At 37.9% G+C, this 13,855-nt stretch overlaps 1 protein-coding gene across 5 annotated transcripts in view; it reads right to left on the minus strand.

Moving 5' to 3' along the window:
* Positions 1-13,855, minus strand: part of EYA2 (EYA transcriptional coactivator and phosphatase 2) — a 123,183-nt gene that overhangs the window by 11,191 nt on the left and 98,137 nt on the right. For all 5 annotated transcript variants that reach the window (XM_034413850.3, XM_034413848.3, XM_087889119.1 and 2 more), the window contains 2 exons: positions 7,602-7,691; positions 1,326-1,384 (listed from right to left, as the gene is read on the minus strand). In XM_034413850.3, the coding sequence (XP_034269741.1) occupies positions 1,326-1,384; positions 7,602-7,691 (149 nt within the window). The remainder of the gene's footprint in view (positions 1-1,325; positions 1,385-7,601; positions 7,692-13,855) is intronic.

Genomic DNA, 13,855 nt, shown 5'->3' on the forward strand with positions numbered 1-13,855 from the left:
TAGCAAAGGAAGGAAGAGAAGGAGAAGAAATGAAAATAATAACCTAATTTTCCATTAGGATTGAGAAACTAGCAAAGACAAATGAAGAGAAATTAAGACATGTTGTAGATTTCTGGCCAAGTTAAGGACAGGGGGGTAGGGAATCTCATGCTGTTTTCCCCTCCCCATTTCTCTCCTAACTGTGCTGTCTTTGCCAGTGATGTAGCTGTCATCTGATGTACCTTAATTCACTGTTGGTACAGGGAATCAAATCTTCAGTAAGCTTCCCAGACTTCCAGCGTTAACAAAAAGAAAGGATAAGACAGTGTTGGCGAACCTTTTCAACACTGAGTGTCAAAATGGGAGTATGCATGCACACAGGGGGAGCACCACAAACCGGAAGAGCAGCTCCCCGGTGTAGACACGTGGGAGTGCCAGAAACTGGAAGAGCAGTTCCCTGGTGCGCATGCGTGTGCTGGGAAACTGAGCTTCCAGTTTCTGGCATGTGCATGTGCAGCAGTCACCTGGACTTCCGGTTTCTGGCACACATGCACGTGTAAAGACCAGCTGGCCAGCGTGCATGCGCATGCTGGAAACCAGAAGCTCAGCTTCCCAGTACACACATGCGCACCAGGGAGCTGCTCTTCTGGTTTCCGGTACTCCTGCACGCGCGAAGACCAGCACCAGAACCCGAAAGAGCAACGGGCGACAGCTGGTGTGCCTTGAGAGATGGCTCTATGTGCCACTTCCGGCACACGTGCATAGGTTCACCATCATGGGGTTGAGACAATGATTCCAGTTTATTAGTAAGTTGTTTTGTGCAAGGCCACTGAAATAAGAGTTTTCAAAAACTCTTGTTCAGCTCTTGAGTTTTTAAAACAATGAAAGACTAATTGCACATCAGTCCCCATGCTGCCGCCTCTTCGGTCCTATTTTTTTTAAATACTCCCAATTATATGACTTGCACTGAAAGCAAGTAGTCAAAGTACTCAGGTGTGATAAAATACAGTTTCCTTCCAGTCTAGTTTGTAGTGCTGGCATTTCCTGATGGCCTCCTATCAGAACTAATCAGGTCTAATTCTGCTTAGCTTTTCAAAATCTAGAGGATTAATTGAGATATAAGGGATATATCTATTTCACTTCTGAACAAATTCACTTTTGACCGCCACTGAAAAACAATACAATGATTTTCCTATCACGATACAGAAATTCTAATATTCTAATATTCAAAAGCATAAAAGATTTCCCAACATGGATATGAATTTGTGCCATGGCTTTTCTTCCTGACAGCAATATGTATTATTGAGTCTAGCTATACTGGATTCTTCAAGATTGGGTTGTCTTACCTTAAATCTTGTCCATTGTCATCTGATGATACATCATCTATATGTATCTGGTCACAGTCCTGAAAATCATTTCAGAAACAGTCAGGAAACAAATACGGCATTATGAAAAACAACTTTGCTGAGAGAAGATTCCACAACAATTTCTGCTCAATTATGGTAATCAGATTTCAAGCAGCATTTCAGATTAAACATTTCTGTAACATTATATGATTATACTCGGTAATACTCATAGACAATAAGTTCACTCATAGAACTGTTTATTTACCTAAGGTTCCCTTGTTTTTTATTCATTCCAGGAAATAAAGGAACATAAAAATAAATAAAATAATTATAAATAGGAGTTCTATATAAATCATACCCTGTGTTTCCCTGAAAATAAGACCCTGTCATATATTTTTTTGAATCCTGAAATAAGCCTTATTGCCATGCGCTCAAAAGCCCGATTGGGCTTATTATCAGGGGATGTCTTATTTTGGGGTAAACAGGCTAGTTTTACAAGTCCAAGTGGGTGAGTTCACACATGCTAAAGAACTAGAATAGGGATAGAACAGAAGTTATGATGCCAGAATTCCAAATTAGCAGGCTATTGAGATGTGCCATTACAGGTAGTCCTTGCTGATCGGCCACTTGCTCAATGAATATTCAAAGTTACAACAGTGCTGAAAAGCATTATTTATGACCCGTCCTTGAACTTGCAGCTATCACAGTATCCCCACAGTCACATGATTGCAATTTGGGCACTTGGCAACAGATATGCATTTATGATGGTTGTGACCTTCACAGATGGCTTCTCACAAGCCAAGTCAATAGGGAAGATTTCAAAAAGTTGCAAGTCATGGTCAGGTGTCATCAGACATAACGACACTCAATGATTCACTTAACAGCCTCAGCCAGAACTGATGAATTGTAAGTCGGGCGCGATCATATGATTTCAGTTTATAATTGCATTGCTTAACAACAGAGTTGCCAGTTGTAATAGCGGTTGGTGAGTGAGGACTACATGCACTATATATGCATTTACATACAAATATAATTTCTGAAAAACCTTGTACTTTTACTGGTGTGCCTTCTTAGACTTTCTTAGAAACATTTTAAAACTTAGAACATTCTCTATCTTAAAAACTCAGCATTCACTTTAGCACTGCTGTAGACTTTAACAGATAAAAACATTTTTGCTGTGGGAAAATCTGACATAGCAATTCCATACTGATTGTTATATTTATAGTTCCTTCCTTCCTCAATCTTTTTCAGGCTGCATATTAAGTCAGGGCTGACTGTAAAAAACATGGCCTGACAAAATGGAATTAAAAGCACTTTTGAGACAATTAAAAGCACATTTCTATAATCATGCTCCCAGGCTTTCCAAAATGATAAAACCATTCACAACCATGCATGTGAATTTTGAAAGCCACACTGGAACAATATTGTCGCAGCCCACTCAACTTCAGTTGCTCTGAGCAGCACAGCTATGTCAGGGGAAAGGTATTTGAGGAAGATCTGCTTTCTTCATTTGTGAATGAACTGTTCGCTAAGCTAAACTTTGACAACAGTAGCGATCACATTTCTGACTCAATAAAGTACCATGACACTTGGTGAGACACTACCTCATAGTCCACTGCTGACTGACACTATCATGTTACTGGGCAAAACGCAGCAAAACTGGACAAGGCAAGAATGTAGATCATAGTTTTACTCCATTACTATGTTACCAGACTAATTTTTCATTCTTGCAGGTTCTCCTTTTGAGACTTGTTGAGGAAGGCAGGAAGAAGTGAACATCTGGGTGATTGAATGTAAAGCTCAAGTTTTTCTCAAATACAGAGTGGTAATGAGTTATTTCTAAGTGCAGGGTTCACATCTGTTAGCCTTAATTGATATGCTAAGATTTTATACTGTAGAGTTCTTTGATTAGTGGATATCATGCTGGCCACGTGGGCAGTTAAAATAAACATGGGCACGACTTTTGGTCTCCCAAATCACGTGTTATCATCGTGTTATCATATTTAGAACATTTCATTGGGTAATGAAAATAACTCTACAAAAGACAGCATATATTCGGATGAACCCTTGGATTTTATCCATAAGGAGTAATAGGATAACAAAATTCAAACGAACAATCAGGTCCCAAACATTTTGGAAAAAAAAGCCCCATAAAATTGCAGATTCAACTAAGAAGTATCACAATGACATCAACAGTATCAATTACAAATAGTAAATATTTTTATTTGCTAGATAAATAATTTATTAGACTTGATAAAACATTACCCATATATTCCATTATATAATCTGATGAGTTCTCTACTTAGGTTTCATTAATTTTATTTACTTAACGTTATTTCGAGGGTATTCCAATCCCAAAGGATTCGAATTCAGGTAAATTTATTGCAGTCATTAATCAGCAGAAATCCCAAAGTATTAAATTTGCAGAGGAAAAAAAAGTAAAAAACCCTAAAAATTACAGCAACAAAACAGTTCAATATGTTGCTGAATTTCTTTTGCAGAATTGTGGCATACCGGGGGGTGGGGGGGAAGGGGAGGGGCTACAAAGAATTAATGAGACAAGTCTCCAAACCTGATTTAAATTATTGTTTTTAACTAAAATACAGTTTATTCCAATGAGGCAAACTGAATTAACTAATGAAATAGTTAATATGTCAACTGGGATTTTAAAAAAATACAAAACCAAGTTGAGATTACACCTGAAGGAACTTCCTATGCAACTGAAATAACAAAAGGTTATGTTGCATCTGAGCAAAATCTAAAAACCTAATCTGATGCCTCATCCCTCATACAATTTCATACATACTAATATACAACTGTGCTTGTGGGATAAAATCAGTTGTGCATCCCTTCCTAAACCACTTGGTGGTGGTGTGGCATATTTCATGCTTAGTGTTCTCTTCTTTCTAGAATCTTTCCTGCTTTAGGTCAAACTCTGAGCATCTAATGTACTGTATTGTTTTTAAGATTGTAGTCCAGACACCAGGTCTACCAATCTAACAAACTCTCATCATTTCCTCTGATCAAAAGTTCCTGGAAGCATTTCTTCTTGCAGGTCCTAAATTTGTCCTAAAGGAGTAAAAGCAAGCTGATGGGGAAAGCACTTTTGCTCAGAAAAATGACCCTCAAAAAAAATGCCAAGCACCCTGCTCTCCTTCAGTTTTAGTCAATGTATTTCTGTCTACGCTGTCTCCTACATCTCATCCAGTTTGAATCCTGAGAGATCCACTCTAACCAGAATTTGGGCAACGGTTTCCATCAACTGTCACACAGTATTTCCTCCTGTAGAACCGCCAAACAGATGAATTGAGACTGTTGACTACTTCCCTGGCTCAAAATTTGGGGGACTTCAGTATGACTACAACAATTAGTTACCAGGAATTAAGGAATGAAGAGGCCAGTGATATTTTTAAGAGGTGAAAAATGAGATTTTTTGGGGGGGGGGATTTTACGTTCTTTTGACACAGACAAGAAAAGAAGATCAGATTCTAATCTGATCTGATCTTCACATTTAAACATATTTTTAATTAATGTTCATGTCTTTTTCTGCACAACAACCCTATGAGGTGGGGGAGAGAATGAGTAACCCAAAGTCACCCAGCTGGCTTTCATACCTAAGGCAGGACTAGAATTCAGAGTCTCTTGGTTTCTAGCCTGGTGCCTTAGCCACTAGATGTAACTGGCTCTTAGTTGAAATGGAAAAAAAACATTAATTTTTTAAAATCTTTTTTTTAAAAATTCTTTTGATATTTGCCATTAAAGAAAGGTAGATTGTCACTGATCAGAAGAAGTGTATTTGTCCCATTTCTAATGCCTCTGGTGTTTTAGTATCCAAAACCACAAGCCCTCAGCCAAATTATCTTTGATTTCAGCCTCTAAGTAGCAAAGAAATGAGGGCCAAATTGCATGATACATTTTTTATTAATTATAAACAGCAGTCACTAAGGGAAGTACAATTAGGAATGGAACTATAATTCAAAGAGAGGGGCTGAATATTCTATTCTCAATCTTGGCAGCTTTAAGATGTGTGGACTTCAATTCCCAGAATAACCCCTATATAATGAAAATCTTTCTTTTCTTTCCCTAAACAGGGGAAGTGAAGTTATATCAGGACCAATCACCTGTAAGACGTCTCTCTTACTTCCCATGATTTTTGTACTCCCCCACCCCGTGTGTGTGTGTGTGTGTGTGTGTGTGTGTGTGTGTGTAAGTGTGTGTGTGTGTGAGAGAGAGAGAGAGGGGAGGGAGGGACGGAGAGAGAGGGGGGGATATTTTCACTAGGATAATTGTTCTAAAGATTTTCAGTCTATATTTCGCATTTAGCGCCATTCTGATCAAGGGTCTCCATAGTTTCTATTTATAAGTTTTTTAAAATTAACGAATTAACAAAAAAACAAGTTTCGGGGAGATCTGCACATTCGTTTCCATCTTGAAATATCCCAGTTCCACTGAATTCACTCTATTATTATATTGTATACTATTATTATACTGTATAGTGTATACTATTATTATACTGTATTCACTGAAGTGAATGCTACCCTGTTTTCCCCAAAATAAGACATCCCCTGATAAAAAGCCCAATTGGGCTTTTGAGCACATGGCAATAAGGCCAAGCGCTTATTTCAGGGTTCGAAAAAATATAAGACAGGGTCTTATTTTCGGGGAAACACGGTAATAAAAATCATACACTGGGACTTTTGCAGGCATTTTACTTTGAAAATAGGTAAAATTTTGATTTAAAGTATTAGTAGGGAGAAATTACTATGAATAAGTAGAATCTAATAATAATTATAGGTGCAATCTAAATATTTATGAAAATAAATTGATGTTATAAAATTGTTTATTTTCTTTGGTAACCTATTAAAAGGAATGCTATGTTATCCATGGATATTTCAACCACAACACAACGCAAACTGCTCCATTCAGCTGGGTAAACTAAACTGAGTATAATTTTAGCTCTGTAACTTTATTTTGTGGTTGTGTATAGCACATTCATTTTAGTCAGAGGACCCAGTTTGCCACATGTGTCATTATACTGGAAATGCCCAGATTCTGAATACACAGCTCCCAGTTGTTAAATTTTGTGCTTAACATATTAAACGTTAGCTATTATTTAATCTAGTAAAGCACTGTAACAGTCTAAAGTATTTTAAAACTGTCTTTAGATTTGTGAATTCCAGATTGGTAAAAGAGAAAGAAAAAGAGAAAATGTTTAGCTGACAACACCTAACACTGCCTTCCATTGAGGACCTGTATACTGCACGAGTCAAAAAGAGGGCTGTGAAAATATTTACAAAACCCTCGCATCCGGAAGATAAATTGTTTCAACTCCTATCCTCAAAACAACGCTATAGAGCACGGCACACCAAGACAACTAGATACAAGAACAGTTTTTTCCCGAACACCATCACTCTGCTAAAAAAATAATTCCCTCAACACTGTCAAACTATTCACATTAGGCTGCATTACTATTGCTATTGGTCTTCTCATCGTTCCTGTCGCCCATCTCCTCTCACTTGTGACTGCATAACTTTAACTTTGTTGCTTGTATCCTTGCGATTTATATTTATATTGATTGTTTTCTAGTATGATTTGGTTGCTTATTGTAGCCTATGACTATCATTAAGTGTTGCACCTTATTATTCTTGATGAATGTATCTTGTCTTTTTATGTACACGGAGAGCATATGCACCAAAGACAAATTCCTTGTGTGTCCAATCACACTTGGCCAATGAAGAATTCTATTCTATTCTATTCTATTCTATTCTATTCTATTCTATTCTATTCTATTCTATTCTATTCTATTCTATTCTATTCTATTCTATTCTATTCTATTCTATTCTATTCTATTCCTTTTATCTCCATGCGTGGCCAAGATGAGGCAACTATTTCCATTTCATTATTATTAACTAACTTAGTGACTTCCATACTTCTTAGTAACTATCATACTTCCATAATACTGTATTATGAAACAGGAAAATTACTGAAGCAAACATGTATGCATATCTGCTTTAGTTTTCTTTTCCTAACTTTGATACATGGGACATCAACTAAGAATCATCTGCAACCTTTAAAGTAGTCCTCGGTGAAGAAGCCTCAGGCCGTGATTAAGCTGAGCCTTACTCAGAATTTTTTGCTTTGCTTGATAAAAGGAAGAAGGGGAGAAGAAACAAATGATGATTGTTCAAGCCAGCACCTCCAATCTAGTGCCCTCCAATTTTCATAATTCCCAGTTAGACGATAGAAGAAATAAAATGAAACAAAATCAGTACCTACCTCCAGGTCATTAAAGAACAGATGTGTATCTGCAAGATTGAAAATCATTTCTTCCATCATAAGGCCTATCCGAACTGACGTAGTAGTGTCCTATTGGGGAAAAATGAAAGCTATTTATGTTTTTCCATCTATCTGTTTGGACACTCAGAGTAAAAGTTCAAGAAAGTAAATATTATGGGCTTTAATTCTGAAAGGACATTTTCTACTGTAGAAGGACAATTTTGATGAATAGGCTGTAAGTGCTGTGATTGTGCTCACACTTCTAAAACATTCTAAAAGTTTTTCAAACCTTGTATACCCTTGTTTGTGATAAAAATCCCATCCTATATATCTGCTTTAGTTTTAGTCTAGCCTATAAGCTAGAACCTGTAAATAAGAAGTTGTGTTTTCTGGGTGCTACCAGTAATTACTATGGGTAATTACTAACAATTAGTGCAAAACTAATCAAGAAAAATGCTTGAACCCTGATCCAGGATTCAGGATCCTTGCTTCAAAAATAATTCCATGTAGTGTAAGAACATCACACAAATCACATCAAGTAGCAGCTTCACTTGCTTTGTGATGAGCTCATTTGAATAATTTTGTACGAATGTAGTACTTTCCATGTAGAATCTCCAGTACCATCTCTGCACTGCTCATTCTCATAGGAATCCTAATTCACATTCTTATTTTCCAAAGGAATAATTTTAATGATAGATGTTAAAGTCAGAGGAACAGATCACCATGAAATTGGGAAATCACATAGCCTTGGATAAGATACTACCACCATATTCTGGTTTAACCTTGAAGGTTGTTGTGATATTAAAAATGTGATTTTGATCTTATTAGAGGGTCACCATACAAATACAAACGCAATGGATTACATGGGCAGCTCAGCCTGGTTTTCTCTTTTAAAAACCTACGCTAGCTTTAAAAATGCAACATCCCCATGAAAGTCAAGTAGCACCGATGTCACACTTTGTGACTCAACACCGATCAGGATGGTTGTGGATAAGAAAGATTATTGTCAGAGATTTACACATGTGGTCCAACTTAGTTTATCCTCCACAATCTGTGCTTTGCTCTGTAATAAATATTCCAAGTTAAAGCTTTGAACAGAATAATCTGTTTGATGCCAGCTTGAAGGGGAACATTTATTAAGTTCCTGAAGCTCCTCTTACTGAAAAAAAGAAAAATTGTTCAACTCATTGCGAGACCATTGCACAGATTAAAGTGAATGTGAACTAAAGAATATGAGTGCATGAAAGGCCTATTTGCAACACTCTGTTGGAGTTCCTCATTTGTGTTTATTAGCATGACTATGAAACTTGCTGTCCCAAAATCACTTCAGGCTCTGAAACCTTGGCTCTTAGTTTTATTTTGAAAACAAACAACCAACAAACATTTGCTTAGATTTGTTTTAAAATGTACCTAGTGGTTTCTCTCTCCGTTTTTTAAATTGTCTGTATCAATTTGGCTGGACTTCTGCATGCAATTTTTCCCCAACTCCCCTTCCTCCATCATCACCAGTACAACCCCTGCTGACATTGTAACAGGAAGTTGGAGGCAAATTTATCTTTGGCAATCTCTCAAACGCAAGTCACTCTTTGTCTTTTCAGTTTGGGCTTCCAAATCATTCACAGTCAGGCTTAGGTTTTAAGTGGTAAACTGTTAGGACTTGTACGCTGCCATTCGTGAATGGCCAAAACTTGAATGCTCTTCCATCTTACCCAGGTGTCAATTCATCTGATATTCCAAATGTTTGTGTCATGAACTTCTACATCTCTTTCAAAAAAAACCAAAACAAGCCATACACACAAAAAGCTCCAAGCACCAGCGACTCTTGTATTGAAACAATCAGACTTTTCTACCTTCCTGCCAAGTACTTGCTGATGCCATGAACAAATAATGACTTTTCCACCAGGAAGAAAGCATTAATTAAGCGTATTTGTCAGATTTCCATTCTGCAGGGTGGAGGGGGGTTTATCTCTTGGAGGTGTCAGCCAAAGGTGAAAGGCAGATTACTGCACAATGCAAGGCCTTCCAAGTTAAATCTCATCTTTGTGGTTAGCTTTTAATAATAAAGTTGTCACCAAAGAGTTTAATGGTTTTAATTTGGTTTAATTACTTGGAAATGGAACCAGTTTGTTTGCTTGTATTAACTAGAAAGAAAGGAGATTGGGAGGGGGAGAAAAAAGAGCTTGCCACATGCCTGAGTGAGGATAGGCTACCTTTATTCTTTAGTTGTCGAGTGTTATGCCTTGATGAGACTATAAGAAAGCAATTATACCACTTAGTATTTAAGCAAGTTTGTTTGAGTTCCAGAACAAATTCTACCTCCCTCCACCAATGCCATTTATTCCTTTCTTCTCTAATTATTTATTTTAAATGTTGCTTAGGGGAATCATTTATGTTAATAAAAGAGTCAGACTGGGTCTCTTTTGACAACTGTTTTTTTATAAGCAGTCATGAATCTTTTCATAAAACAAATTCATATAATGGCAAATTAATGGTTGCCAGGAGGCACAGGCGCAAGCAGAATTAATATAAAATTCTTGTATACAGAGGAAGGAAAAATGCAGCATACTTTCAAATGCTTCACTGGCAGACAGCTGCAGGAGGCCGTCGCAGCTGGAAACGGAGCTTGGGAGCCCATTTTCGCTGGCAGAGCACTCAGGCCCCCGAAGCCGCCCCCCGACACGAGTGACATTAAGCTGGCCATGACCACCCTGGCCACGCCCCTCCCACCCCCCCAAGGTCAAACACAACCCTGATGTAGCCCTCAATGAAATCAAGTTTGACACCCCTGCTCATTCTATTCCAGCTATCTTGCGCTAAATGTGCTATCGTCACAGCCAATTCAAAATGTCTTGAAGCTGCCTGCATTCATTATATGCTTTTATTATTTAGCATTGAATACATGATTTAGCTTCCATCTGCTTAAAGCAAATATTTCCATCTTCCTACAAAAACCCTTCCCAAATTTCATTCATATTGAATTAATCCAGCCAATTTATGAATTAAAGCATATTTATTTTTATAATCTATTTGATAGAGTTCCAAAGAATTGTGCCTTTCTTTTGAAGGCTTGTTCTGCCCCTTTCCCTTCTAAGTTTCATTTTTCAGGAGGGGTGTCCCCTAATAGGCTCCAGTGGCTTTTAATATTCCAAGGTACCCAGCACACATGAGTAACAAAATGTAAATAAACACAGCTGAACCAGGAAGAAGAGTGAAGGTTTTCTCATTAAAGAAATAAAATAAACAGATGTTCTTAAGCACTTTGCCTCATGTTTGTCAAAGGAATGGAGGACTCTTTAGATGTCTGTACAGCTCTGATGGGGCCCATACTTATTAGGCCAATTCCCAAACAAAGCAAAGAATACATGCCACTCTGAATTGGCTAATAGAGGTCAAGGGAGAAGCAGACAAGTTGATCTGAACTCAAACATTGAGAACCTTTACAAACCAAACAAGTGGATTTGACCCCCTACAATTAACTTTTCAAGTGCCAGTTTTTACTTCTTCCTAGTACAGGAATAGTAAAAGTAAAGTCTTAGCTAGTAAAAGTTCAAACAACATTTCCACTGTTTTTCAGATAAGGTACTAATTTTAAGACAAAATTACTTTGGTAACGGCACATTAAATCTCAACTCTACTAATTTTTATGAGAACTTTTCATGAATGATCCAGTGACAAATTACACTCCATCCTGCTTTATATTTGGAGTTAAGTATATTATAGGGAGACAGGTATTTGAAAAGGGTGCTTAAGAAAGTGATTATTCAGAATATAACTCTATTCTTAACTCATAGGTAACAAAAAGATAACACTTTGTCAAGTTCGAATACCTGCTTGGTAAGAATGTCATGAAAAAGACCGTGTAGGGCAGGGGGTCTCAAACTTGATTTCATTGAGGGCCACATCAGGGTTGCATTTGACCTCGGGGGGTCGGTGTGGGTGTAGCCAGGGTGGGCGTGGCCAGCTTGACGTTACTCATGTCAGGGGTGCCTTTGGTGGCCCGAGTGCTCTGCCAAGCGAAAATGGGCTCCCAATCTCCGTTTTCGACTTGGATGGCCTCCTGTAACCCTCTACCAGTGAAAATGGAGCTCAGGAGGGCCAGCATGAGGCCCTGAGGGCCAGATCTAAGCACCCCATGGCCTGGATCCAGCCTGCGGGCCTTGAGTTTGACACCCTTGGTATAGGCACTATATACCCTTGGTATCCACTATACAGGTGGCAGACCTTCTCCTGGACTTTGGAACTTCTTTGTCTGTCTTTCCAATCTAGCCTGAAATTTTCTGCTGGTTTTCCAGCCAGTTATTAGAAGCCCAAGATTGCTTAGGTGCAGACAAGGTAGACTAAGTGCTGCCATTGCTGAGACACTTTCAGCATTTATAAAAAGAAGGGTAGGTACTGGTAGAAAATGTCCATCCCTTCATCTTTCCTTTCCCCTTTTCTTCAAGGGCCCCTACTCTTTCCAGTTTGCAAGCCATTCCTTTAAAAGGGGCTTGGTTGTGCATCGTTGAAGAAGAAGACCGAAAAGAGGGAAGAGTTGGAAAAAAGTCAAAAAAGAAGATAGAAGAAACTGAGAGCTGAAGTTTCAAAGAAGACACCAGGAATTCATAGGCAATTGAAGGGAATGTTGGTGACAGTGATGTCCTAAGCAAAGCCCAGAGCACTGGCATGGGTGATTAAATGCCCAGCATGCCTTTCCCATGAAATAGGACATAGAGTACCAGCACCAAATGGGCTGAAAAGCTGGCTAATGAAAGGCCAAGTGCTGGCAGCACTATATTCTAAATGTCCCATGGCACTGATGAGAATAGGAGCCTTAAAGCACTGTCAATCCCCTCAAAAGGGCCCAGACTGGAGAAACAATGTTCAATGTACACATATGCCATGTCTTAAAGAAACAAGCTAAAATCTATGCTTTGGGACATGTCCCATTTATTGCAAGATTTTGGAAAACCCATAAATTGCCTATTCTGATTGAAACCATACAATATGCCAACAAACAATAACCGAGTTATGATTTTAACACCACTTTATTATTATCCTACCTTCCTGCACTCTCAGCACACCACTGATATATGTGAAGTTAATGGCTCACCACACCCCATAAAATATCTGCCAGGTAAAACTTCAGAAATTTCTAGAACTTTCATGTAAAATGATTCTAGAACAAAAGGGCTCAGGATATGAACAAGAGATGAATTCCAACAATTAAACTTTCTTATGGGCACGAGAAGCTATTTTAAAAAACTAGGAGGTGATTTTTTTTTCCTCCCATGGAAAATCATTACTTCACTCTGATTGTGTTTCCTTTTCTGCGGCTTAGTACTAAAAACATTAGCATAATGTACTTTCCCATTTCTAGCCCACCTGCTGAGATCCAAAAATCAGAAAAGAGAAAAGACGACAACCTTAGAACAATGTCAAAACACACCAGGTGTTCACAAGTCTTGTGCTGACCTCAGTTGTCCAGAGATTTTGTTTTAATATATACTGGTTTTGCAACTGGGGAACTAATGCCTGTCATTGTGTAATTAATGATGGATTATATTGCAAGATCTGCATGGGAAACCTACTGAGTACAAAGAGTATGCGAACTAGCACAACTAATGTAAGTTCACCGTTGCCACAACTAGCAAAGGGAAGGTGAGCGCATGCACTCATTTGTATGCGGAAAAAAACACCTCCGCATAAGAAGTTTTTCAGTCTTTCTTGTTTTTTTCTCTTTGATTATACTCTAAGACCAATAGCTAATTATCTCCTGCAGAACATAGTACTTGATATATTCATTTTTTATCTTTGTATACTTTTTGCCTTAACTCTCTTTTCTCTATCATTATGTAAATCTTTTCCCTTGACTTTATTTTTTGTTGTATAGTAACAACCTGTCTGAAGAAATACTGCTTTTCAATAGAGTGATTAAAATGGATTGCATAATCTTTACCAAGTAATTTTGTGTGAGAACAATTTCCTAGTGCATTGCCTAACAAGTTCTAATGGAAAAGCTGAGCTTGACATGAGATTTGCCTATTGGGTCCCAAAGTGGGACTTTTCCTTAGCTCTTAAAAAAAATTTATCCAGCGAAACATCCATGTGTCACTTCCATGAAATGAGTTTTATTTTATGACTTATAATAATACATTTCTCCCTTTCTTCAAATGCACATTAACTATTACTTTTTAAAAAACATATATTGCTCAAGGCTGGTTCATACCTGTAAATAAGTGTTTTGTGATTGTAGCACGAAGCAGATTGAACCGAAC

Source organism: Pantherophis guttatus, chromosome 3 (genome assembly GCF_059756535.1).
Source record: "Pantherophis guttatus breed Tessera chromosome 3, ASM5975653v1, whole genome shotgun sequence".
Lineage (NCBI taxonomy): Eukaryota > Metazoa > Chordata > Lepidosauria > Squamata > Colubridae > Pantherophis > Pantherophis guttatus.